At 51.3% G+C, this 27,500-nt stretch overlaps 1 protein-coding gene across 3 annotated transcripts in view; it reads left to right on the top strand.

Moving 5' to 3' along the window:
- asic1b (acid-sensing (proton-gated) ion channel 1b) overlaps nt 1-27,500 on the top strand; it is a 373,411-nt gene that overhangs the window by 341,254 nt on the left and 4,657 nt on the right. For all 3 annotated transcript variants that reach the window (XM_056273040.1, XM_056273039.1, XM_056273038.1), the window contains 5 exons: nt 1,727-1,854; nt 15,276-15,426; nt 16,451-16,507; nt 18,157-18,310; nt 24,571-24,662. In XM_056273040.1, coding sequence (XP_056129015.1) covers nt 1,727-1,854; nt 15,276-15,426; nt 16,451-16,507; nt 18,157-18,310; nt 24,571-24,662 — 582 coding nt within the window. The remainder of the gene's footprint in view (nt 1-1,726; nt 1,855-15,275; nt 15,427-16,450; nt 16,508-18,156; nt 18,311-24,570; nt 24,663-27,500) is intronic.

The raw sequence follows: 27,500 nt of genomic DNA, 5'->3' as shown, positions 1-27,500 counted from the left end.
AATATGTTGTGGCTTTGCTTATAGGCTTTGGTCTGTAATCCCCCTTGCGTGCCTTTGTGTTGGTCCCTGATCACAGTATGGGGGAGACCCCGTCTCCTCCGTGTTAGATCTAAGCGGCGGAGCTCTGGAGCAAAGGAGGCTGTCAGATTCTTTTGATTTCCCTTTTATCCTCGTCACTTATTTATTCATTTCTCCGCTCGCTCTCGTTCCCCCCCCCCCCCCCGCAGTAGATAAACCTCCTGAGGGCCGCACGGCGGGATCGTGTTGAAAACGGCCTCCTACATCCACCCGACACCCCACACTAGCTAGTGATAACCGTCGGAAGGCCCGATGCCTTCTTGGCGGGCAAGTGTCAAGGACAACACATGACGCCATATAGAGGTGAAACACAACTGTTGTGTGACTTTGTTGTGGACAGAACGACGTGTGGTCATCGCGTTGAGTTTGTAATTGGAAGTAGGTCTGTTATAGACAACACAGTTTCTATTGAATATCTAACATTACGTATTATTTACATTCTATCCTTTTCTACCCCCCCCCCCAATTCGATCTGACCAATTACCCCACTCTTCCGAGCCGTTCCGGTCGCTGCTCCACCCCCTCTGCCGATCCGGGGAGGGCTGCAGACTACCACATGCCTCCTCCCATACATGTGGAGTCGCCAGCCGCTTCTTTTCACCTGACAGTGAGCAGTTTTGCCAGGGGGACGTAGCACGTGGGAGGATCACGCTACCCCCCCCTCCCTGAACAGGTGCCCCGACCGACCAGAGGAGGCGCTAGTGCAGCGACCAGGACACATACCCACATCCGGCTTCCCACCCACAGACACGGCCAATTGTGTCTGTAGGGATGCCCGATCAAGCCGGAGGCAACACAGGGGATTCGAACCGGCGATCCCCATGTTGGTAGTCAACGGAATAGACCGCTATGCTACCCGGATGCCCATTTACATCCTATCCCGACCGGACGCTTAACACTGAAATCGTAAAATAGATGCTTTTTTAGCGGTTCAACAGAGCTAAAGTTAGCTTGTCTGTATCATGTGTTAAGCTAACCGACAACCCAGAAAAAGCAAGCTGACACATCAGAGACACCTGAAAACTTTAAAGATCGATTCGTTGGCGCATGTTAAAGGAGAACGTCTTACTTCCATCTCTGTCGATGGTGTTTCTGTGAACTCCTACCTCGATTGAATCCACATGGACAATACCAAGTGACAGAATACGAGGGAGCGACTAAGAGACAATAGTGGTCGGGGGGGTGCAGAAAATATATATTTTTCCAATTTTGTTACAAATGAGGATTCTAATGTTCATCAAAAGACTCAAATCTTTAACAACATCTCACATCAGCGTACATTCGTAGATGGTGCAGCCATCTAAATATCAGTTTACGACTGGTCGAGTTAAGAAGCCAGGTTCACGAGGTGCTCTGCATCTGAAAACATCCCATCGCCTCTTCCTTGACTATTAAACTTAATGAGTTGTGTGCAAGTCAGCGCTGGTGTGGTATTTCTTTAGCGTTCGCTGTGACCCTGCTTGAACACCTCAAGCTTGTCTCACTCAACAGCATTGGCAGTGATTTATTAGTAATGACTCCCGAGTCCTGTTTGACTTGCAGAAGAGAGCGCGGTTGTGCATGGTTGTGTTTAACGATGGCCGTTACCCTCACCCAACTCACTTTGTTTGTTTGTTTATTTATGTGTTTATTCATTTGCATTCAACAGACGAGACGTCCTTTGAAGCGGGAATCAAGGTTCAGATCCACACCCAGGAGGAGCCGCCCTTCATCGACCAGCTCGGCTTCGGCGTGGCACCTGGATTCCAGACCTTTGTCTCTTGTCAGGAGCAACGGGTACGGGTCAGGCAGCGGACCTCACATTTGACACACAGTTGACTGATCCCTGAATTCGTTCTCCATGACTCCTCGGTCCACTTCAGGGTTTTAGAGGGCCGGAGCATAGCCCGGCGATGGCGGCGTCAAGTCGGGTCAGATCAGTTTTGGTTGTTTCACTCTAAATCACGGTTTAGTCCCAGAGGGCGTCACAATCACGGTTACAGTAAGTACGATGTGTGGCACACCATCTTTAGACCCTGAATTCAGACGAGGAAAAACGCCACAGCTTGTGCGTGTTTTGGGGGCGACGACTCACCGATTTGAACCGGTGCACTGGGTTTAATGTTAATGACACGGCTCCATTCAGACAGCATGTAGCAGCGAGAAGTTGGGAGGGAATTGCGGAAAAACCAACACAGGCCCGATACGACACATGTCCTTTATTTTTCACTACCTAATAACTGCTACTGCTGCTCCCTTAGCATTCTGCATTTCTCTCCTGGTTTTTCTTTAGTTAGTTCCCTCAGTATTTCCCCTCTCTCTCTCTCTCTCTCTCTCATGTCGACCAACAGTTTACCACCAAACAATTACAGGTCACGGGCGAAGGCTAACTTTGTTTACGAGCGTCGCAATGACTCTCATGTTTTACTACTGTAACGATGTTCCCACCGATGTAGCGAGAATTCTGGCGGCAGCCAGGAATCATACCTGGGTTCCCCGCACCACGGGCGTCTTCGCTAACCAGTCAGCTAAAGGGTCCGACCTGTTAGCCAAGGGCTAGCGAGTCTGCACATCCGTGGTGGTTACACTGTTACACTACCAACAAATGAGACTCCAGATAGGCTGTTAACAACCACCCTTCTCTCCAGCTCCCACTACTGGACTGAGTAGATGTATACATACTGGGATTTCTACTTCTGGTCAGTCACAAAACTCCAACATCATTAAAATTAAAATGGAACTTTCTGCACTATTGCATCAAATTGTATTGAATGGGGGCGTCCGGATAGTGTAGCGGTCTATTCCGTTGCCTACCAACATGGGGATCGCCGGTTCGAATCCCCGTGTTACCTCCGGCTTGGTCGGGCGTCCCTACAGACACGATTGGCCCTGTCTGCGGGTGGGAAGCCTGATGTAGGTATGTCCTGGTCACTGCACTAGCACCTCCTCTGGTCGGTCGGGGCACTTGTTCTGGGGCTGGGGGGGGTAGCGTGATCCTCCCATGCGCTACGTCCCCCTGTTAAAACTCCTCACTGTCAGCGGCTGGCGACTCCACATGTATCGGAGGAGGCATGTGGTAGTCTGCAGCCCTCCCCGGATCGGCAGAGGGGGTGGCGCGACGACCGGGACGGCTCAGAACAATGGGGTAATTGGCCAAGTACAATTGGGGAGAAAAACGGGGGGAAAAAATCCCCCCCGAAAATGTAATGAATGGCATTGGATTGCACCGGGAGAAAGAGCTGAATCGAATCGTAGCAATACTGCTTTAAATGTCGACGCATCGGATCACTGATCGCGTATTGAGATGCCCATCAAATCTGCCCCGGAGGATGAAACACATGCCCCCTTACCCAGACCACACACAGCATTTACACCAATGGCCTATTTACAGTCTCCATTTGACCTCAAACTTGCGTCTTTGGACTGTGGGTGGAAATTGGAGTACCGGGTGGTCGCCAAACATGTACATGGATGGATGTGTGAACTCCACAAAGATGAACGGGGTTGAACCCAGGACACCGTTGCTGGGAGGCCAAGCATGCTTACCACTCCGTCCCCGTGCTAGCCAACACCACACCAAAATGTCTACCGCGACTTGGCTTTTTGGGAGGCCCTGTAGGGAACCAACTGTGTTGTGTCGAGACTTTTATGGTGACGTTTGGATGTGCGATCAGTGTAACTGATTCATCAGAAGTACATAATGGTAGGAGGATGTCCTGTTTCAGCAGGCATCACATCTGAATAGTTGAGGGTATTTGCCTCAAATGGAAGCTGTTCAGAAACCGTAGTGTGGTCGATGCTGTTGTTACTTGGTACACAAGTAGCCCCCCCCCCCCTTTTTTTTTCTCCCCAGTTGTACCTGGCCAACCACCCCGCTCTCTGAGCCATCCCAGTCGCTGCTCCACCCCCTCTGCCGATCCGGGGAGGGCTGCAGACTACCACATGCCTCCTCCCATACATGTGGAGTCGCCAGCCGCTTCTTTTCACCTGACAGCGAGGAGTTTCACCAGGGGGACGTAGCGCGTGGGAGGATCACGCTATTCCCCCCTCCCCCCTGAACAGGCGCCCCCGACCGACCAGAGGAGGCGCTAGTGCAGCGACCGGGACACATACCCCATACCCACATCCGGCTTCCTCCCCGCAGACACAGCCAAGCCGGAGGTGGCACGGGGATTCGAACCGGCGATCCTCGTGTTGGTAGGCAACGGAATAGACCGCCACGGACGCCGATACACAAACAGTATGTTACGCAAACATGCAAGCAGTGTTACAAAAACGTTTTTTGCAAGTCTATTGAGCGTTACAAAATCCACTTCCTCTTAGCGTTTAACAGCTTCCTGCTTCAGTGAGCTCTGCCAGCAAGGCTAACATGAGGACAGGCTGTCAAGTGAGAAGAAAGCGGCGGGCAACTTTCTTCCCCGCAGTTCATTTCCTCTTTTTATTTACTGGTTCGTTTATTTATTTATTTGTTTTTGTCCTATCCTGGTGCGTACACAACAGGGAATCAAACCATTTTTTTGTTTTTTTTTGAAGAAGAAGAAGGCTGACCTTGGTATGCACAGTCGCCACATGCAGTCAATAGTTCCCCGCACCCGGTGCCGCGAACAGCGTCTGGCAATCACAAACGACGCCGTTTTCACCTTCAGCGCTTCCAGCCCCGGTGCATTGTGTTCTCGGTGCCGCCGAATCACATACAAACACGTCCCCTTCATTCTACCACCCTGCCGGCGGAAGGAAGGCTTTCTTCTACCGAAAAGAAACGCCCAGTAACTCTACTTTCTGGATTTTTAAAGCGTACCTCCATTTTTTTATTTTTTAACAGCGTGAGTCTTAAATTCATAGTTTTTACCGTTGTTCAATTATCGTATCATTTTGCTCACCTGCTTCATTTTAGAGATCTTGAGCACGGGACCACCGCTGCAACTCTAATTCAGTTTCAGTTCTTACTGCTAGTGTGCTGAACATGCAGAACAAGTGCAGCTGATGTAGTGAACGACCCCCTGCCTGCCGGCCTATCGGCCTTCCTGTCCCAGTGGATTGATGAACTGGAAAACTGTTGATAACATATATGAATATGAGCTCCGAGATACGTATTAGGGAAGCATGCCTCCTCCCCCCCCCCTTTCTCTCCTTAGTTGTATCCGGCCACTTACGTCCCGGTCGCTGCTCCGCCCCCTCTGCCGATCCGGGGAGGGCTGCAGACTACCACAGGCCTCCTCCGATACACGGGGAGTCGCCAGCCACTTCTTTTCACCTGACAGTCAGGAGTTTCACCAAGGGGACGTAGCACGTGGGAGGATCACGCTGTTCCCCCTCCCCCCCGAACAGGCGTCCCGACCGACCAGAGGAGGCGCTAGTGCAGCGACCAGGACACGTACCCACATCCGGCTCCCCACCCGCAGACACGGCCAGTTGTGTCTGTAGGGACGCCTGACCGAGCCGGAGGTAACACGGGGATTCGAACCGGCGAGCCCCGTGTTGGTAGGCAACAGAATAGACCGCTACGCCACCCATACGCCCAGCATGCGTTTTTTATTTAATACATTTGGTTATGGATGAACATCTTTAGCATCGGCCCTTTGGGGATGCGGGCATTTATCGGATCCAAAACCCTCGCGGGGCGCCCCCATAAGGAGGCGCCCCGGACCGCTTTGGTGACTCCAGATAACCTCGGGCCGATCGCGTGCCCTGCGCTGCAGCGTCCTCCCATTCGAATGTCTGCCCTGTCAGCTTTCGATGGTACTCTCTGTGCCTACCCTGGTGACCACGGGTAACGGGGAATCAGGGTTCGATTCCGGAGAGGGAGCCTGAGAAATGGCCACCACATCTGAGGAAGGCATTGGGTGCACAAACGACCCACTCCCGACTCGAGGAGCCCGTGACTCGTCGCTATAGCGATATGACGCTCAGTGGTTATTCTTCAGTAAGCCCTGTGATGGTCTGGCGGCCTGTCCAGGGATAGGCTCCAGCATCCCCCGCCACCCTGAGCAAGGATAATCGGTTTGGATAATGGATGGATGGATCTTTAGCATCTTCTCCTGCCCCACAGTTTCGGAACCACTGCCTTTGATAGCTGGATTTAGATGGACTTGTTGAAACAAGTCTGATGCTCATGCCGAGTCCAGAGGTGGTTTCCCTGTCCGAGATCTCCACAAGGAAGCCAGTGAGGAAGATGAACTCATAGCCAGTATGCCCATCACCAAAACTATGAAAATGAGACAAAGGCTGTAAAACTGAATCCTCTGGTGACGGCGTGGCTGGGATGGCGAGCGGTACAGGCCCCCCCCCCCCCCGGTACGTTAACATGGACATACATGATGGGAAGAAGACGGGAAGGAGGTCGAGTTGGTCGGGAGAAATCTCAGTCGCTTCACGTATTGGGAAGTGAGTGTGGACGCCGGTGGTCTCCTGTAGGATTATGCAGAAGACTCGCTCTCTCTCGCTCCCGTTTCTCTCCCCCGTCTCTCTCTACCGCTCTTTGCCCCCCCCCATTCCTTTCTCTTCCCCCACTCTGATTACATTTCTTTTCTTTTCTCTCTTGCCCTCTCCATCTCTCTCTCTCCCTCTCTCTCCCTCTCCCTCTCTCCAGGCTGGTAGCTATAGCAGACCCTTTGCTCGTTAATCAGATGTGGTTTACTCGCGATTATTCAGCTCCCTGCCACAGCTGCCCAGTGCTCTGATGCTGTTTGGCTCTTTTCAGCCCGGGCCAGACCTGTCACTCAACACCCAACCACCACACACCACCCGCCACCCGCCACACACCGCACACATCACACCACACACAACACACACCACCCGCCACACAACACACATCACACCACACACAACACACATCACACAACACACATCACACCACACACAACACACACCACACAACACACCACCCACCACCCGCCACACACATCACACCACACACAACACACACCACACAACACACCACCCACCACCCGCCACACAACACACACATCACACCACACACAACACACACCACCCGCCACACAACACACACCACACACAACACACACCACACACAACACACATCACACCACACAAAACACACACCACAACACACACAACACACTACACATCACACCACACACAACACACACCACACACAACACACACCACACACAACACACACCACACAACACACATCACACCACACAAAACACACACCACAACACACACAACACACTACACATCACACGCCACACAACACACCACCCACCACACACCACACAACACACGCCACACACCACACAACACACACATCACACCACACACCACCCACCACACAACACACACATCACACCACACAACACACTACCCACCACACAACACACACATCACACCACACAACACGCCACACACCACACACAACACACCACCCACCACACACAACACACCACCCACCACACAACACACACATCACACCACACAACACGCCACACACCACACACAACACACCACCCACCACACACAACACACCACCCACCACACAACACACACATCACACCACACAACACGCCACACACCACACACAACACACCACCCACCACACAACACACACATCACACCACACACCACACAACACACGCCACACCACACACAACACACCACCCACCACACAACACACGCCACACCACACACAACACACCACCCACCACACAACACACACATCACACCACACAACGCACCACACAACACACACATCACACCACACAACACACACATCACACCACACAACACACGCCACACACCACACACAACACACCACCCACCACACACAACACACCACACAACACACCACCCACCACACACCACACACACCACACCAATCTGTTGCTTCCTCTGGCAGCACTTTGGAAAACCAAACTTTAAGGTTATTCCCCTCTCTCTCTCTCTCTCTCTCTCTGTCTGTCTGTCTGTCTCTCTGTCCCTCTCTATCTTGCTCTCCCTCTCTGTCTCTCTGTCTGTCTGTCTGTCTCTCTGTCCCTCTCTATCTCGCACTCCCTCTCTGTCTGTCTCTCTGTCCCTCTCTATCGCTCACTCCCTCTCTGTCTGTCTGTCTGTCTCTCTCCCTCTCTATCTTGCTCTCCCTCTCTGTCTTGCTCTCTCTCATGCTCTCCCTCTCTGTCTTGCTCTTTCTCGTGCTCTCTCTCTCTATCGCTGTCTTTCGGTCTCTCTCTGCTGTCTGTCTCTTGCTCTCTATCTCTCCCCCTCTCTATCTCTCTCTGTCTGTCTCTCCCTCTCTCTGTCTGTCTGTCTGTCTCTCTCCCTCTCTGTCTGTCTGTCTGTCTCTCTCCCTCTCTGTCTGTCTCTCCCTCTCTCTGTCTGTCTGTCTGTCTCTCTCCCTCTCTGTCTGTCTGTCTCTCTCCCTCTCTGTCTGTCTGTCTCTCTCCCTCTCTATCTTGCTCTCTCTCGTGCTCTCCCTCTCTATCGCTCTCTTTCGGTCTCTCTCTGCTGTCTGTCTCTTGCTCTCTATCTCTCCCCCTCTCTATCTCTCTCTGTCTGTCTCTATCTCTCTCTGTCTGTCTCGCTCTATCTCTCCGTCTCTCATTCTATCTCTCTGTCTCTCGCTGGTCTTCTTCATGTCTTTCTCTTATAATCAGTGCTCGCTTTCACAACTCAATTAAGGACCGGGGGGGGTGGGGGGATTGTTTGTCTTCACGGCCGTTATCCAGCTAGCAGCGGACAAATGTGTTGTGTAGAAGACGCGCCGTGTGAAATCTGCGCGTCCACGTCCTCAGACGACGGCGGGGCTCGGGCACACGTCCATCTCTCGAGAGGGACGACCGCCGCGGGCGGGAGCCGGGTCAAGATGGCTGAATAGGGCTTTCTGAAAATGCCGGGGCTCTAAACGTGGGGTAGTGGTGGGATGAGGGGGGGGGTGTATGTCCGCATAAAGGAGCCATTACTCGGTCAAATGGCTCCTCTGACAGCTGTGGTCCAAACGACAGGGGTGGAGAAGCGTAGGACGGGCGCCGGTCGGCCCTTCTGGCGCGGCGCTTCCGCCTTTTTTATGTTGGCTCTGACTTTGGGAGACGTCCTATGGACTACCTGTGGACGTGGGAACAGATGAGCATGTCCAACCCCCATCTCCTGATTAGGTTTCTCTATTGTGTGTGTGTGTGTGTGTGTGTGTGTGTTGAACATAGCCCAGGGTCATTAGTAACCAGATCGCGTCGACGTGGCGCCAACCTGGCTTTTATGCTCCAGCAGGAATTGCAGAGTGCGGGTCCCCCCTGATCACGACGGCGGCCTTTAATTTATCGCCGTTTGAGCGCTGCTGGATGCGAGAGTTGGATGCGTCTCACGTCGCCGCCTGCATGATTTAACGCATCGGGTTTTTTTTGCACTCCGTTCTTCGAGTGGGCCGGAGAAGTTAATGAATAGAGCCAGTCTGAATGCAAAGTTGGAAATGTAGGAAACGGGTACGTGTGTATTCTACTCGTACGTGTACACACACATATACACACTGTGCTATCACCGGTAAGTGGATATACTATATGGATATACTGTATGGATATACTGTATGGATATACTATATGGATATACTGTATGGATATACTATATGGATATACTGTATGGATATACTGTATGGATATACTATATGGATATACTATATGGATACACTATATGGATATACTGTATGGATATACTATATGGATATACTATATGGATATACTATATGGATATACTATATGGATATACTGTATGGATATACTGTATGGATATACTATATGGATATACTGTATGGATATACTATATGGATATACTATATGGATATACTATATGGATATACTGTATGGATATACTATATGGATATACTGTATGGATATACTATATGGATATACTGTATGGATATACTGTATGGATATACTATATGGATATACTATATGGATACACTATATGGATATACTGTATGGATATACTATATGGATATACTATATGGATATACTAGTATGGATATACTATATGGATATACTATATGGATATACTGTATGGATATACTGTATGGATATACTGTATGGATATACTATATGGATATACTATATGGATATACTGTATGGATATACTATATGGATATACTGTATGGATATACTGTATGGATATACTATATGGATATACTGTATGGATATACTATATGGATATACTATATGGATATACTATATGGATATACTGTATGGATATACTAGTATGTGGATAGTTGGCTGGGCTGCGGGCAGCACATAGCATGTTGAACTCCCTGCCGGAAGGCAGAGATGGAATCTGGTTTTTTATGGGTCAGAACAGGGAGGAGATTGGCACCGAAGGGGTTTCGCAGCGAAGTGATTGTGTTTAACTGGTACACAGTTACACACCAGTGCCGCAGAGCCACTCTGTTGCTTTTTAACTGGTACACAGTTACACACCAGTGCCGCAGAGCCACTCTGTTGCTTTTTCCTCTTCTTGTTGGCTGTGGTCAAGCCAAGGACTGACGAGGTGAATACTGTGTGTGTGTGTGTGTGTGTGTGGTGGGTCAGGGTCTGTGTGTGTTTGTGTGTGTGGGTGGGTGGACTGTACAAAGTCCCTATAGGGGTGCATTCAGTGCACAGAAACAGTGGTCTCGAACGCCACATACAACTCATGACAAATTGCACAGCACACACGACAAATGTCACACTACACTCCTCATGTGTCCACACTACACTCCTCATGTAGTCACACTACACTCCTCATGTGTCCACACTACACTCCTCATGTGTCCACACTACACTCCTCATGTAGTCACACTACACTCCTCATGTGTCCACACTACACTCCTCATGTGTCCACACTACACTCCTCATGTGTCCACACTACACTCCTCATGTAGTCACACTACACTCCTCATGTGTCCACACTACACTCCTCATGTGTCCACACTACACTCCTCATGTGTCCACACTACACTCCTCATGTGTCCACACTACACTCCTCATGTAGTCACACTACACTCCTCATGTAGTCACACTACACTCCTCATGTAGTCACACTACACTCCTCCTCATGTAGTCACACTACACTCCTCATGTGTCCACACTACACTCCTCATGTGTCCACACTACACTCCTCATGTAGTCACACTACACTCCTCATGTGTCCACACTACACTCCTCATGTGTCCACACTACACTCCTCATGTGTCCACACTACACTCCTCATGTGTCCACACTACACTCCTCATGTAGTCACACTACACTCCTCATGTAGTCACACTACACTCCTCCTCATGTAGTCACACTACACTCCTCATGTGTCCACACTACACTCCTCATGTGTCCACACTACACTCCTCATGTAGTCACACTACACTCCTCATGTGTCCACACTACACTCCTCATGTGTCCACACTACACTCCTCATGTAGTCACACTACACTCCTCATGTAGTCACACTACACTCCTCCTCATGTAGTCACACTACACTCCTCATGTAGTCACACTACACTCCTCATGTAGTCACACTACACTCCTCCTCATGTAGTCACACTACACTCCTCATGTAGTCACACTACACTCCTCATGTAGTCACACTACACTCCTCCTCATGTAGTCACACTACACTCCTCCTCATGTGTCCACACTACACTCCTCATGTAGTCACACTACACTCCTCATGTAGTCACACTACACTCCTCATGTAGTCACACTACACTCCTCATGTAGTCACACTACACTCCTCATGTAGTCACACTACACTCCTCCTCATGTGTCCACACTACACTCCTCATATATTCACACTACACTCCTCATGTAGTCACACTACACTCCTCCTCATGTGTCCACACTACACTCCTCATGTAGTCACACTACACTCCTCCTCATGTGTCCACACTACACTCCTCATGTAGTCACACTACACTCCTCCTCATGTGTCCACACTACACTCCTCATATATTCACACTACACTCCTCATGTAGTCACACTACACTCCTCGTGTAGTCACACTACACTCCTCGTGTCCACACTACACTCATGTAGTCACACTACACTCCTCATGTAGTCACACTACACTCCTCATGTAGTCACACTACACTCCTCGTGTAGTCACACTACACTCCTCGTGTCCACACTACACTCATGTAGTCACACTACACTCCTCATGTAGTCACACTACACTCCTCGTGTCCACACTACACTCCTCATGTGTCCACACTACACTCCTCATGTAGTCACACTACACTCCTCGTGTCCACACTACACTCCTCCTCATGTGTCCACACTACACTCGTGTCCACACTACACTCCTCGTGTCCACACTACACTCCTCCTCATGTGTCCACACTACACTCCTCGTGTCCACACTACACTCCTCGTGTCCACACTACACTCCTCATGTGTCCACACTACACTCCTCATGTAGTCACACTACACTCCTCATGTGTCCACACTACACTCCTCATGTAGTCACACTACACTCCTCATGTAGTCACACTACACTCCTCATGTGTCCACACTACACTCCTCGTGTGTCCACACTACACTCCTCATGTAGTCACACTACACTCCTCATGTGCCCACACTACACTCCTCATGTGTCCACACTACACTCCTCGTGTGTCCACACTACACTCCTCATGTAGTCACACTACACTCCTCATGTAGTCACACTACACTCCTCGTGTGTCCACACTACACTCCTCATGTAGTCACACTACACTCCTCATGTAGTCACACTACACTCCTCATGTGTCCACACTACACTCCTCATGTGTCCACACTACACTCCTCATGTAGTCACACTACACTCCTCATGTGTCCACACTACACTCCTCCTCATGTAGTCACACTACACTCCTCATGTAGTCACACTACACTCCTCATGTGTCCACACTACACTCCTCATGTGTCCACACTACACTCCTCATGTAGTCACACTACACTCCTCATGTGTCCACACTACACTCCTCCTCATGTAGTCACACTACACTCCTCATGTGTCCACACTACACTCCCCGTGTCCACACTACACTCCTCATGTAGTCACACTACACTCCTCATGTAGTCACACTACACTCCTCCTCATGTAGTCACACTACACTCCTCATGTAGTCACACTACACTCCTCATGTAGTCACACTACACTCCTCCTCATGTGTCCACACTACACTCCTCATATATTCACACTACACTCCTCATGTAGTCACACTACACTCCTCCTCATGTGTCCACACTACACTCCTCATGTAGTCACACTACACTCCTCCTCATGTGTCCACACTACACTCCTCATGTAGTCACACTACACTCCTCCTCATGTGTCCACACTACACTCCTCATATATTCACACTACACTCCTCATGTAGTCACACTACACTCCTCGTGTAGTCACACTACACTCCTCGTGTCCACACTACACTCATGTAGTCACACTACACTCCTCATGTAGTCACACTACACTCCTCATGTAGTCACACTACACTCCTCGTGTAGTCACACTACACTCCTCGTGTCCACACTACACTCATGTAGTCACACTACACTCCTCATGTAGTCACACTACACTCCTCGTGTCCACACTACACTCCTCATGTGTCCACACTACACTCCTCATGTAGTCACACTACACTCCTCGTGTCCACACTACACTCCTCCTCATGTGTCCACACTACACTCGTGTCCACACTACACTCCTCGTGTCCACACTACACTCCTCCTCATGTGTCCACACTACACTCCTCGTGTCCACACTACACTCCTCGTGTCCACACTACACTCCTCATGTGTCCACACTACACTCCTCATGTAGTCACACTACACTCCTCATGTGTCCACACTACACTCCTCATGTAGTCACACTACACTCCTCATGTAGTCACACTACACTCCTCATGTGTCCACACTACACTCCTCGTGTGTCCACACTACACTCCTCATGTAGTCACACTACACTCCTCATGTGCCCACACTACACTCCTCATGTGTCCACACTACACTCCTCGTGTGTCCACACTACACTCCTCATGTAGTCACACTACACTCCTCATGTAGTCACACTACACTCCTCGTGTGTCCACACTACACTCCTCATGTAGTCACACTACACTCCTCATGTAGTCACACTACACTCCTCATGTGTCCACACTACACTCCTCATGTGTCCACACTACACTCCTCATGTAGTCACACTACACTCCTCATGTGTCCACACTACACTCCTCCTCATGTAGTCACACTACACTCCTCATGTGTCCACACTACACTCCCCGTGTCCACACTACACTCCTCATGTAGTCACACTACACTCCTCATGTGTCCACACTACACTCCTCATCATGTGTCCACACTACACTCCTCATGTAGTCACACTACACTCCTCATGTGTCCACACTACACTCCTCATGTGTCCACACTACACTCCTCATGTGTCCACACTACACTCCTCATGTAGTCACACTACACTCCTCATGTAGTCACACTACACTCCTCATGTGTCCACACTACACTCCTCATGTGTCCACACTACACTCCTCATGTGTCCACACTACACTCCTCGTGTGTCCATAGAGGAACCAGAGTGGCGTTTATTTTCCTCATCAAGTCCATGGTGATGCTGATGTATGGCAGGGTTTCTGGCAGAGACACAGCAGCACCACTGCTGTAATGGAGCACACGGAACAGGTCAGATACACCAGGGAAGGGACAAGATGCTGGACAACAGGGGGACAATCAGTTAAATCAGTTACACAAGCAGAGTTTAATGACGCAAATGACATGACGTGGCAATAAAATGAAGTGTGCTTTACATAAGAACAGATCAGAAATAGATAGCTAGATAGATAGATAGATAGATAGATAGATAGATAGATAGATAGCTAGCTAGCTAGCTAGATAGATAGATAGATAGATAGATAGATAGATAGATAGATAGATACAAGAAGTGTATGCTTGTGTAACGACCATGGATGACTAGACTCGCTAGCCCGTTGGCTAACGGGTCGGATCCTTTAGCTGACTGGTTAGCGCAGTCGCCCGTGGTGCGGGCGACCCGGGTTCGCGTCCCAGCTGCGGCGGTTCCCGGCTGCCCCCTGAATTCGCTGCATTCTAGTCATCCGTGGTCGTTACACTTGTTTGCATGAATGTGAATGTGCTGATGGGCGGAGTTGTGGTGGAGTACGTAGCCTACGTATGTAGATACTCTGTACATATACAGCAGATATTCAGCCTCTCTGTCTCTGTCTCTCTCTCTCTCAGCTCACCTACCTGCCCCCGCCGTGGGGGGACTGCAAGGCGACTCCCATGGACTCCGACTTCTTCAGCGCCTACAGCATCACGGCCTGTCGCATCGACTGCGAGACTCGCTATCTGGTGGAAAACTGCAACTGCAGGATGGTGCACATGCCCGGTAGGAACCAGAACCGAACCGCGCTCGCGTACGAAGATGCGGGGGGGAATGTAGATGTCCCGTTTTGTTTGTCATTGCAACCACATTGTAGACCACTGCCGTCGCAGAGAACCAGATCTACCCGCGCTTGCCTGGATCAGAGAGCTCAACGTCAAATAGTCTCCCTCTCCGCCACGTTGTCGTGACGACAAGTGGTGTTTGCTCTCAGCCCCCCTGCATTTAATCAATCGGCGCACGCATCTCGGGCAACAAAGCCAACGTGGAAGCTGGCACGGAGGGAGCGTGTGGATTGCCCTTCGTCAGCCCTCGCTCATCTAGCCGATAATTGCCGCGCCGCGAGTCGTCTCCGTCTCCAATCAGGCGCGCATTCAAGCGCCTCATGTGTGCTTGGCCCTCCTTGTGATGGTAGGGGGGGTGGGGGGCTGGGGGGGGGGATTAGCTGCGATTTACTTGCGATTACGTGTGTGATTAATGTGCCTCGCTTTTCCCCGGCGGCGGCCCCCCCCACCCCTCAGCCCCCCCCCCTTTGCACCTATTCATCTCTACCGTCATTGGCTCCGTTTTCTAAAGAGTCTACACCCGAATGTGATGAATAATTACACCTGCAAGATAATTTTCTCTTCATCTTGGCCATGTCTTCTGCCTCCTGCCTGTGCTGTCCTGATAGAGAGAGCGAGCGAGCGAGCGAGGATGGTGTTTTGGGGATGGGACGGGGTGCGAGAGTATCGGAGGGGGTGGGGGTGGGGCGCTGAGAGATGGGGAGGGCGATGGAGACGAGGGCGAGGCAGATCTGGAGAGAGGAAGAGAAAAGTTTAGAAAATCAATTCGGCGATGAGGTCAAATCTGTGAGGAAGAGCCAGCCCTGATAAGACCGGCGATGGCGGTTTGACGCAAAATTAATTACGAGCCCGTGTCGCCTCGCGCCTTCGTGCTTTTCTGACCCCCCCCTCCCCCTCCCCTCCCCCCCCCCCCAAACCCTCCAGTGTCAGGCTGAGAACATCATGTTTCCCGTGTCTGTCCCCAGGTGATGCCCCGTACTGCACCCCGGAGCAGTACAAAGAGTGTGCTGATCCCGCCCTCGGTAAGAAGATAACCCAACACTCTGTGTGTGTGTCTGTGTGTGTGTGTGTGTGTGTGTGTCTGTCTGTGTGTGTGTGCAGTACTTGCTTGTGTATTTGTTACTGTGTTCCATCCATCCATCCATTATCCAACCCGCTTATCCTGCTCTCAGAGTCGCAGGGATGCTGGAGCCTATCCCAGCAGTCAGGGGAGACAGGGGAGACACCAGGGGAGACACCCTGGACAGGCCGCCGGGCCGTCACAGGGCAGAGACACACTCTCACATTCACACCTAGGGGCAATTAAGTACAGCCGAGTCACCTGACCTCCATGTCTCTGGACTGCGGGAGGAAACCAGAGCCCCCGGAGGAAACCCACGCGGACACGGGGAGACTATGCAAACTCCACACATAGGACGACCCGGGACGACCCCCGAGGCTGGACTACCCCGGGGCTCGAACCCAGGACCTTCTTGCTGTGAGGTGACCGCGCTAACCACTGCGCCGCCGCGCCGCCCTGCTGGTTCCACTGTAACAGAAAGTGACAAACAAGCGATGAGGAAGCAACACTTGCTGACGGAGATGCAACTGAATATGTGTGTTCTTGTGTGTGGGTGGGCGGGCAGACGGGAGGTGGTGGTGGTGGCGGGGGGGAGGGGGGGGGGTACACACACTTGTGTTTGTTGTTGCCTGTGTGTGTCCCAGCACTCAGACCACCAGGCCCGAGCAGACATCCGTCCCCAGTCAGGCTCGGTGCGAATCTCCTCCATTAGGTCCAGATGGCTGGTCAACCTCACTCCTCCCCCTCCTCATGCCATGACCCCCCCCCTCCTCTCTCTCCGCTGAAGGTGATTTATCTGTCTGTCACCTGACCCCCCCCCCCAAGGCTTTTCCTCAGTCTTCCCAGCTGTTTTATTGACATTCACTCAGTCTGTCTTTCGTGATGCCATCTGATATGTCGGCCCCCACAGCCACGCTGCTTGTTTGTGTCTGTCCATCTGTCTCTTTATCTGTCTGTCCGTCTGTCTCTTTATCTGTCTGTCTGTCTGTCTGTCTCTTTATCTGTCTGTCTGTCTGTCTCTTTATCTGTCTGTCCGTCTGTCTCTTTATCTGTCTGTCTGTCTGTCTCTTTATCTGTCTGTCTGTCTGTCTCTTTATCTGTCTGTCCATCTGTCTCTTTATCTGTCTGTCTGTCTGTCTGTCTCTTTATCTGTCTGTCCGTCTGTTTCTTTATCTGTCTGTCTGTCTGTCTCTTTATCTGTCTGTCCGTCTGTCTCTTTATCTGTCTGTCTGTCTGTCTGTCTCTTTATCTGTCTGTCTGTCTGTCTCTTTATCTGTCTGTCCGTCTGTCTCTTTATCTGTCTGTCTGTCTGTCTCTTTATCTGTCTGTCCGTCTGTCTCTTTATCTGTCTGTCTGTCTGTCTGTCTCTTTATCTGTCTGTCCATCTGTCTCTTTATCCGTCTGTCTGTCTGTCTCAGTGTTCTTCTATACTACCTCACGATCTCTCTGGTCTCTGGTCCCCGGTGTCTTCTAACAACACTCCTCCATGCTTTCTTGGACATGCCTGTCTGATAGCCCGTGTGGTGGTGACACGTCTCTTGTCTTTCCGATTCTCCCTCTCCCCGTTTTCTGTCCGTCCGTCCCCCTCCGTTCTCCCGGCTCTGTTTTCAGACTTCCTGGTGGAGAGAGACAACGACTACTGTGTGTGCGAGACTCCGTGCAACCTGACGCGCTACGGCAAAGAGATGTCTTTTGTCAAGATCCCCAGCAAAGCCTCCGCCAAGTATCTGGCCAAGAAATTCAACAAGACGGAGCAGTACATCGCGTGAGTGACACGTTTCAGGCTTTTCTTCCTTCTTCTTCTTCTTCTCCTTGTTCTTCTTTTTCTTCCTTCTTCTTCTTCTTCTCTTGTTTTTATTTTGTTGACATATCCAGAAACAGTCATAGCTGAGAATGAATGTTTTATTTCTCTGTTTTGTCTTCTTTTTGAATTTTATTATGGGGAAAAAAGTCACATGAAATATAGAAACAGTGGGGCCTCCGGGTGGCGTGGCGGTCTGTTCCGTTGCCTACCAACACGAGGATCGCCGGTTCGAATCCCCGTGTTGCCTCTGGCTCGGTCAGGCATCTCTACAGACACAATTGGCCGTGTCTGTGGGTGGGAAGCCGGATGTGGGTATGTGTCCTGGTCGCTGCATTAGCGCCTCCTCTGGTCGGCCGGGGCGCCTGTTCGGGGGGGACTGGGAGGGAATAGCGTGATCCTCCCTGCGCTACGTCACCCTGGTGAAACTCCTCACTGTCAGGTGAAAAGAAGCAGCTGGCGACTCCACATCACGTGGTAGTCTGCAGCCCTTCCCGGATCGGCAGAGGGGGGTGGAGCAGCGACCGGGGCGGCTCGGAAGAGTGGGGTAATTAGTCAGATACAATTGGTGGAGAAAGGGAGGGGGAGGGGGGGCGATCCAAAAAAAACTTTTTAAAAAATGAAAATAAAGTGTCCATAGTAGCAGCAACAGGTATCCGAGGTGTTTACGTTACCAGGGTAACGCACGGGGGAAGTGATGCTGCCTTGGTGATGTTGCAGGTTGTTCTGAATGGAGGGATTTTGTTGAGGGAAGTTCCCTTAACCGACATTCCCTGAGCAGGGAACGGACTAGGGACTACCGTTTATGTACACTGTAGAACAGAACGCACCTTGATGGCACTTCCACGAGGCGGCGAGGTGAATAAGGGGAATTATTTGTGGTTCATCCAGTGTTCCTCCAGTTGTCCTGTGCTGAGATCAGCAGTGAATGTTCTCTCTGGCTTGTGAAATACGACTGACTTCTTGTTCACTTTCAAGTCATACCAGAATACATACTGACACTATCGCTGCCCGGTCTGACTAGACTGTAGATCCGAGTCGCACATGTGCACGGTTGACTCAGAGCGGGCAGTGAAAGAGGCCCGACCCCAATTCCCCACTTGGCCCTACTGCTCTGTTTTTCACACGGCATGTAGGGTAGGGTGTCCAATTAAGCTCTTTTGGGGATCGAGGGGCAGTGGTCATTAGCCCTGACAAGTCATAAACGTTCTCATCTATGCTAGTTTGGTCCTCTGGACCACATCAAACTCACTGTAATGACTGGCTTTCACGGCAAGTCCCTGGAGTTTGTACTGAGCTTAGAGGATCTTCTTGTTTCTGTGCTCCGACCACGTGGAACTCTTAACAATGCACCCTGAAAATCAATACTTTGGCAACCCTTGGTCAATTTAAATCTGATTACAAACCATTCAGCTTCTGTTTGTACCTATTTTTATTTTATTTTTTTGCATTAACTGAGTTGTTGCCTCAAGTGAAGGAGTTCAAGTATCTCGGGGTCTTGTTCACGAGTGAGGGTAGGATGGAGCGGGAGATTGACAGGCGGATTGGTGCAGCATCAGCAGTAATGTGGATGTTGTACCGGACCGTTGTGGTGAAGAGGGAGCTGAGCCGCAAGGCAAAGCTCTCAATTTACCAGTCAATCCTCATTCCAACCCTCATCTGTGGTCATGAGCTTTGGGTGGTGACTGAAAGGGTGAGGTTGTGGATACAAGCAGCTGAAATGAGTTTCCTCCGTAGGGTGTCTGGGCTCAGCCTTAGAGATAGGGTGAGGAGCTCGGACATCCGGAGGGAGCTCGGAGTAGAGCCGCTGCTCCTTCGCGTCGAAAGGAGCCAGTTGAAGTGGTTCGGGCATCTGATTAGGATGCTTCCTGGGCGCCTTCCTTTGGAGGTTTACCAGACACAGCCAACTGGGAGGAGACCCCGGGCTAGACCCAGAATTCGCTGGAGGGACTACATGTCCAATCTGGCCTGGGAACGCCCTTGTGATACCCCAGGAGGAGCTGGAGGGCGTTGCTGGGGAGAGGGATGTCTGGAGTGCCCTACTTAGCTTGCTGCCACCGCGACCCGACCCCGGAGAAGCGGCTGAAGATAAATGAATGAATAAATGAATGAATGAATGGATGAATGAATGAATATTAACCGTACTTAGATAGTTGTTTTAATTGATTGTTTTCTTTCATCTTTTGTTACGTTGTATCTTTCTAAGTCATTTTTCGCTGCTACTCGACATCATTGTAAATGAGGGTCAGCCCTCAGGGATTGTTCGAGTTTCAATAAGCCAATGATTCATGAAGGTCCCTTCATGATGTGTGACCTGGGAGGGGGGGGGGTTCTGTGGGCGCTGACAGCCGATGTGAATGTACAGTGTTGTCAGTGATTTATGGAGAGTTTTGTTCTTTTTTTATAGTTGAGGAGAATGACCTGTGTCAACTGTTGTTAATGGTGATAGTGTGAATGGTTTAAGGTTTGTAGGAATATGAATGGAGGAGTGATCAGCTAGTAAGCAGACGGCCTCCATTTTCACCCAGACGCACGTGTTCACACGTTAAAGCCGGCTGGTCGGACAACTGTCCCACAGATGGACGCTGAACGACTCCACTGGAGCAGAATCGGGTCATTTGGATTGTTTCAAGACAAATCCACAGGACTTATTAAGGGAGGCGAAACTGCTACGCTGTCACTGTCGGACCCAGATTTCCTCAACCGGCCTAGTTAGTTAACTTCCTGTCAGAAGACTTCTCCATCTAACCTTTACACTTCCATCACCCCCACCCCCTCCAGATGAATACGGCGGGCACTCTCAAGTGTGTCTTTATTTTTGCCTAATATAACCGAGAAAGATCAAAAAGTAGTCCAGACGGGCGTCCGGGTGGATCGCCGGTTCGAATCCCCGTGTTACCTCCGGCTTGGTCAGGCGTCCCTACAGACACAATTGACCTTTCGCAAAGTACCGCCCCAGAACGGTGCTTGTCCAATCCTACCTTAGCAACGGTCCGTCAAGCTTTCAAACGCACAACAAAATGCTGAAGCGGTGTGCCTATGGGATCTGCAAACCGGATACCAGATATGTGAAAAGTTTGGAGGGGGAGTAATTTTCTTTCCCTTCCCGAAACCCAGAACGCAAGAAGCGGAATGTGGGCAATAGATTTGGCAGTATAGCAGACCCCATGGCCAGCTTAATCCATCCAAAATCAACAAAAATACCTGTCTGCTCCAAGCTAAGCTTGCTAGTAGCTATTGTTGATAGCTAATACAGCTAACGTATTATTACTGTTACTTTTACCCACACAATGCGCTGATTTCTTCCTTCATGTTTTGGTGTTTTCCGGCTACTTCCTGGATAGTTCTGAAATGCTTGAGACGGGCACAGCAACAGTAACTAAGGGGGGCGGGACTTTGCGAAAGGTCAATTGGCCGTGTCTGCGGGTGGGAAGCCGGATGTGGGTATGTGTCCTGGGTCACTGTGCTAGCTCCTCCTCTGGTCGACCAGGGCGCCTGTTCAAGGGGGAGGAGGAACTGGGGGGGATAACATCCCCCTGGTGAAACTCCTCAGTGTCAGGTGAAAAGAAGCGGCCGGTGACTCCACATGTATGGGAGGAGGCATGTGGTAGTCTGCAGCCCTCCCCGGATCGGCAGAGGGGGTGGAGCAGCGACCGGGACCGCTCAGAAGAGTGGGGTGATTGGCCGGGTACGATTGGGGAGAAAAGGGGGGGGGGGTTAAAAAAAAAGTAGTCCAGACGAAAAGAGGGGTGGGCGATAACAGCTGAGCGTCTTATCTGTCATTTCCATCGTCTTTCAGCTGCTGAGTCGGTCAGAACTCTTGTCATGTGTACTCGAGAGTGCCGCGCAGCTCGTCGCTTCCCCGACACCCAAGTTGCTGAATTCCCCCGTGGCTGGATGAGAAGCCATCTCACCCATTTGATCTGGCCGTCTGTACTGAGCGCTGTTTATGACAGGGGACCGACTTTCAGCAAGGGACCACAAACACGGAGAGAGAGATAAAAGGGGCATGTCTGACTGCTGTCTGTGTGTTTTTCTTTCAAATGAGACATCACACACTTGCACATAACCTATACACACTTGTAACATACTGATACATACTGGTTATGTTTCTATTATCACTACAGACAGATATACAGGGCGGCACGGGGGCGCAGTGGTTAGCACGGTCGCCTCACAGCAAGACAGTTATGGGTTTGAGCCCCGGGGTAGTCCAACCTTGGGGGGGGGGGTCGTCCCGGGTCGTCCTATGTGTGAAGTTTGCATGTGCATGTTCTCCCCGTGTCTGCGTGGGTTTCCTCCGGGGGCTCCGGTTTCCTCCCACAGTCCAAAGACATGTAGGTCAGGTGAATCGGCCGTACTAAATTGCCCCTAGGTGTGTGTGTGTGTGTGTGTGTGTGTGTGTGTGTGTGTGTGTGTGTGTGTGTGTGTGTGTGTGTGTGTGTGTGTGTGTGTGTGTGTTGGCCCTGTGTGATGGCCTGGCTGCCTGTCCAGGGTGTCTCCCCGCCTGCCGTCTCAAGACTGCTGGGATAGGCTCCAGCATCCCCACGGCCCTGAGATCAGAGTAGGCGGTTCGGTTAATGGATGGATATAGATAATAGATAGATGGATGGAGTTAGACACAGCACTTGTATGTAAATCTACAATTACGCAGACAATCAAGCGCAACATGCACAATTAAACATAAACACACACACACGTGGTGTGTACTTACCAGTCAGACTCACTTCGCTCCTTGGCAGAGCCTCCAGTTGGATAGATTGCCGATTGACCCGGTGGAAAACCTGACAGTGTGGGAGCATCAGTCCCATAACAGGCTGTCACCTCACGCGTGGCCGGGCCTGCAAATCAAGGGGGGGGGGGCAAGACTGCGAGAAATGATGAGATAAAGAGCCACAATCAGTCTGTGTCACAATGGGAGGGAGAAATAAATATTCATTTGTACATAATGTGTTTTTGCCACGTTTTTTCCCCCCTCTGTGTATATTAAGTGAATAAATGATGTTCTCTAATGGAGAAATGATACGAGTAGTGAAACGGCGGTCTCCTGAAATAGATTTCAAACACTTGATCATCTGCACATCTGCACAGCATTAGCTGGTGTTAGCTCTGCTAGCCTTAACTGGTCCCTCTGCTTTCACAGGTGTGTCTTTTTCTCTTTTCAATTATCACAACCCCCCCTCCCCTTCCCTTCCTCTCTTCCTTCCCCTCCTTCCCATCCTCTCCTTTCCTTCCCTCCTCCTTCCCATCCGTATCCGGCCAATTACCCCACTCTTCCGAGCTGTCCACCCCATCTGCCGATCCGGGGAGGGCTGCAGACTACCACACGCCTCCTCCCATACACGTGGAGTCGCCAGCCGCTTCTTTTCACCTGACAGTGACCAATTTTCACCAGACACAGCCAGTTGAGTCTGTAGGGACGCCCGACCAAGCCGGAGGTGACACGGGGATTCGAACCGCCGATCCCCGTGTTGGTAGGCGGCGGAATAGACCGCCCCGCCACCCGGACGCCCATCACAGTGTCTTTTCTGATGATCCTCGTAGTGAAGCTTTTAATTGTTTGGCAGCAAGTGCAGAAGAAAAGACAAAAGAAGAAGAAGAAGAAGAAGAAGAAGAAAGCGAAGCTTCGGTTTTGATCCGAGCTCAGATGGGGACCGGAGTCGTGACTCGCCGGCGGAGCTGCTGCACTTCCGCCCCGCTCAGTGCGAGCGGAGGATGATTCAGGAAACCAAAATAACAGTCGAGTCCTGCCGCGGGGGCGGGGGGGGGGGGCGTGAAACTTAATCCCCATTCTCTTCTCAGACGAGGTCGCGTCTGCCGGGCGGGGGGGGGGGAATAACGCCTGGCGGAGTCAAGCCGCTGACGTCACTTCCGCCGGGACGCTTCCTCAAAGACTAAACAGCTAGCTTCGGGGGAGGGGGGGAATAACGCCTGGCGGAGTCGAGCCGCTGACGTCACTTCCGCCGGGACGCTTCCTCAAAGACTAAACAGCTAGCTTCGGGGGGAGCGGGGGGAGCTAGCTTGCGGCGAGGCGCCGCATATAAACAAACCATCAAAGTGGTACAGGAACTAATCTGGGGTTTGTTTGTTTGTCCCCCCCCCTCCCTCTCTCTCTCTCTCTCTCTCTCTCTCTCTCTTTCTTCCTTATGGGGGCGTGTAAAATGTTAATTGAGAGAAGTGAAATGTGTGACTTCAGACGTGGCTTGTTCTCTCTGTGTTGGCAGCGATAACATTCTGGTGCTGGATATCTTCTTCGAAGCCCTCAACTACGAGACCATCGAGCAGAAGAAGGCCTACGAGCTGGCGGGGCTTCTGGGTAAGCGCGTGGCCGCCGAGTGGCCCGCCGGAGCGCAGCGCGTGCATGCGGGTTGACTCGTGACCCTTCGTCCGAACGGAGGGCGCCCCGTGTCATTTCCTCGGCGGCCGCATGGGTGCAGTAGTCACTTTATTTACGTTGTGGTCTGCCACAGCAGACATGATTCAGTGGGACAGGCGGGGCGGCGGCTGCGCGCCCCCTAGTGGCGGAAACTCCCCCTCCCCCTGGCCGCTGGCCTAAGGGGCAGGGGCGGATCATTTATAAATCGGATAATACGTTTTTAAAGTATTGCAACGTGCATGGATAAGTAGACACGTTGGTCCTTGACTAAAGGGTCGGACCCTTTAGTCGACTGGTTAACGTTGTCGCTTGCGGAGCGGGGGACACAGGTTTGCGTCCCGGCCATGGCGACGGTCTCCCAGACTGCCCCCTGAATTCGCTACAGTATGTTTTATGTACATGCATGGTGAAGGTCAATGAGACCCGCACCAAACTCGTCTCAAACAGAAGTCGCCGATTTAGAATCCCCCCTCCCCCTCACAGGCGCGGATCTACAGGGTGGCAAGGGGTGGCAGCTGCCACCTCTGGGACACGGACTTGCCACCCCTTTGCCACCCCAGGAAAAAATCTCTAGATCCACTACTGCTAAGGGGGGGGGGGTAGTGTAACGTGCATGGATAAGTAGACACGCTGGCCGGCTGGCCGGTGAGTCTGACCCTTTAGTCGAGCGGTTAGCGATGTCTCCTGCGGTGCGGGCGATACGGGTTCGCTTCCCGGCCGCGGCAGTTCCTGTGGTTGCGTTGTCCCCCGAATTCGCTACAGTACCAATGGAGGACTGTGAGGCATACAAATGGGAGCCATACTTATAGAATACAAAAAACAAAACAACACAGGGTGAACCACAGTGAACAGAAAAACATATATACAATCAGGAAGTACCTAATACTAACACCATCCACCCATTATCCATTGTCCAAACCGCTTATCCTGCTCTCTGGGTCGCGGGGATGCTGGGAGTCTATCCCAGCAGTCACCGGGCGGCAGGCGGGGAGACACCCTGGACCAACATAGACCAACATATATATATATATATATATATATATATATATATATATATATATATATATATATATATCATTACATAGTAAATGGGACTCCCCCCCCCTTTTCTCCCCAATTGCACTTGGCCAATTACCCCACTCTTCCAAGCCGTCCTGGTCGCTGCTCCACCCCCTCTGCCGATCCGGGGAGGGCTGCAGACTACCACATGCCTCCTCCCATACATGTGGAGTCGCCGGCCGCTTCTTTTCACCTGACAGTGAGGAGTTTCACCAGGGGGGACATAGCGCGTGGGAAGATCCCGCTATTCCCCCCCAGTTCCCCCTCCCCCCTGAACAGGCGCCCCCGACCCACCAGAGGAGGCGCTAGTGCAGCGACCAGGACACATACCCACATCCGGCTTTCCGCCCGCAGACGCGGCCAGCTGTGTCTGTAGGGACGCCCGACCAAGCCGGAGGCAACACGGGGATTCGAACCGGGATGTCCGTGTTGCCAGGCAGCGGAATAAAGTGAATGGGACTTTGAGTGGAATCAGGTAAAAGCCGTCGTAAGTAGAAAAAAGCTCCCCAAATCTGTTGGCTGTCGTTAAGACTGGCTTCCATTTGTATGCCTCACAGTACTCCCATTAAACTACAATTCCCAAGAGGTGGGGTTTTCACCACCAGGGGTGTGCAGGTGTGCTGCCCACCGCCAGTGAGTAGAGTGGGGGGGTGGTTATTTCTACTCTACCTGCCTGTCCTATTGAGTCATGTGTGCACTGATGGACCGAAAGCGTCAATAAAGTGACTATTGCACAGATGTAAGTGTGTGGAAGTATACTGCTCAAAAAAATAAAGGGAACACCTAAAAACACAATATAGACCTCGATGAATGAAAGATTTCAGCTGAAAATCTTTATTTATTAGACAGAGGAATGTGTTTAGAGCAAAATAACCTAAGAATGATCAATGGAAATCAAAATCATTAGCCCATTAAGGTCTGGATTCAGAATCATACTCAAAATCAAAGTGGAAAATGAGAACATAGGCTGATCCAACTTCTGTGGAAATTCTTCAAGACGATTCAAAATGAGGCTCAGTAGTGTGTGTGGCCTCCACGTGCCTGTATGCACTCCCTACAACGTCTGGGCATGCTCCTGATGAGACGACGGATGGTCTCCTGAGGGATCTCCTCCCAGACCTGGATCAGGGCATCGGTCAACTCCTGGACGGTCTGTGGTGCGACATCGCGTTGGCGGATGGTACGAGACATGATGTCCCAGAGGTGCTCGATTGGATTCAGGTCTGGGGAACGTGCAGGCCAGTCCATAGCATCAATGCCCTCGACATACAGGAACTGCTGACACACTCTGGCCACATGAGGACGAGCATTGTCATGCATGAGCAGGAACCCAGGGCCCACTGCACCAGCATATGGTCTGACAATGGGTCTGAGGATCTCATCCCGGTACCTAATGGCAGTCATGGTACCTCTGGCTAGCACGTAGATGTCTGTGCGGCCCTCCAAGGATATGCCTCCCCAGACCATCACTGACCCACCGCCAAACCGGTCATGCTGGAGGATGTTGCAGGCAGCAGAACGTTCTCCACAGCATCTCCAGACTCTCTCACGTCTGTCACATGTGTTCAGGGTGAACCTGCTCTCATCTGTGAAGAGCACAGGGCGCCAATGGCGAATCTGCCAACCAAGATGTTCTCTGGCAAAGGTCAATCGGGCTGCACGGTGTTGGGCTGTGAGCACAGGCCCCAGTTGTGGACGTCGGGCCCTCATACCATCCTC

This window comes from Lampris incognitus, chromosome 2 (assembly GCF_029633865.1).
Source record: "Lampris incognitus isolate fLamInc1 chromosome 2, fLamInc1.hap2, whole genome shotgun sequence".
Taxonomy (NCBI): domain Eukaryota; kingdom Metazoa; phylum Chordata; class Actinopteri; order Lampriformes; family Lampridae; genus Lampris; species Lampris incognitus.
The sequence above is the reverse complement of the archived record's forward strand: the minus strand, read 5'-3'. Positions and strand labels throughout refer to the sequence as shown.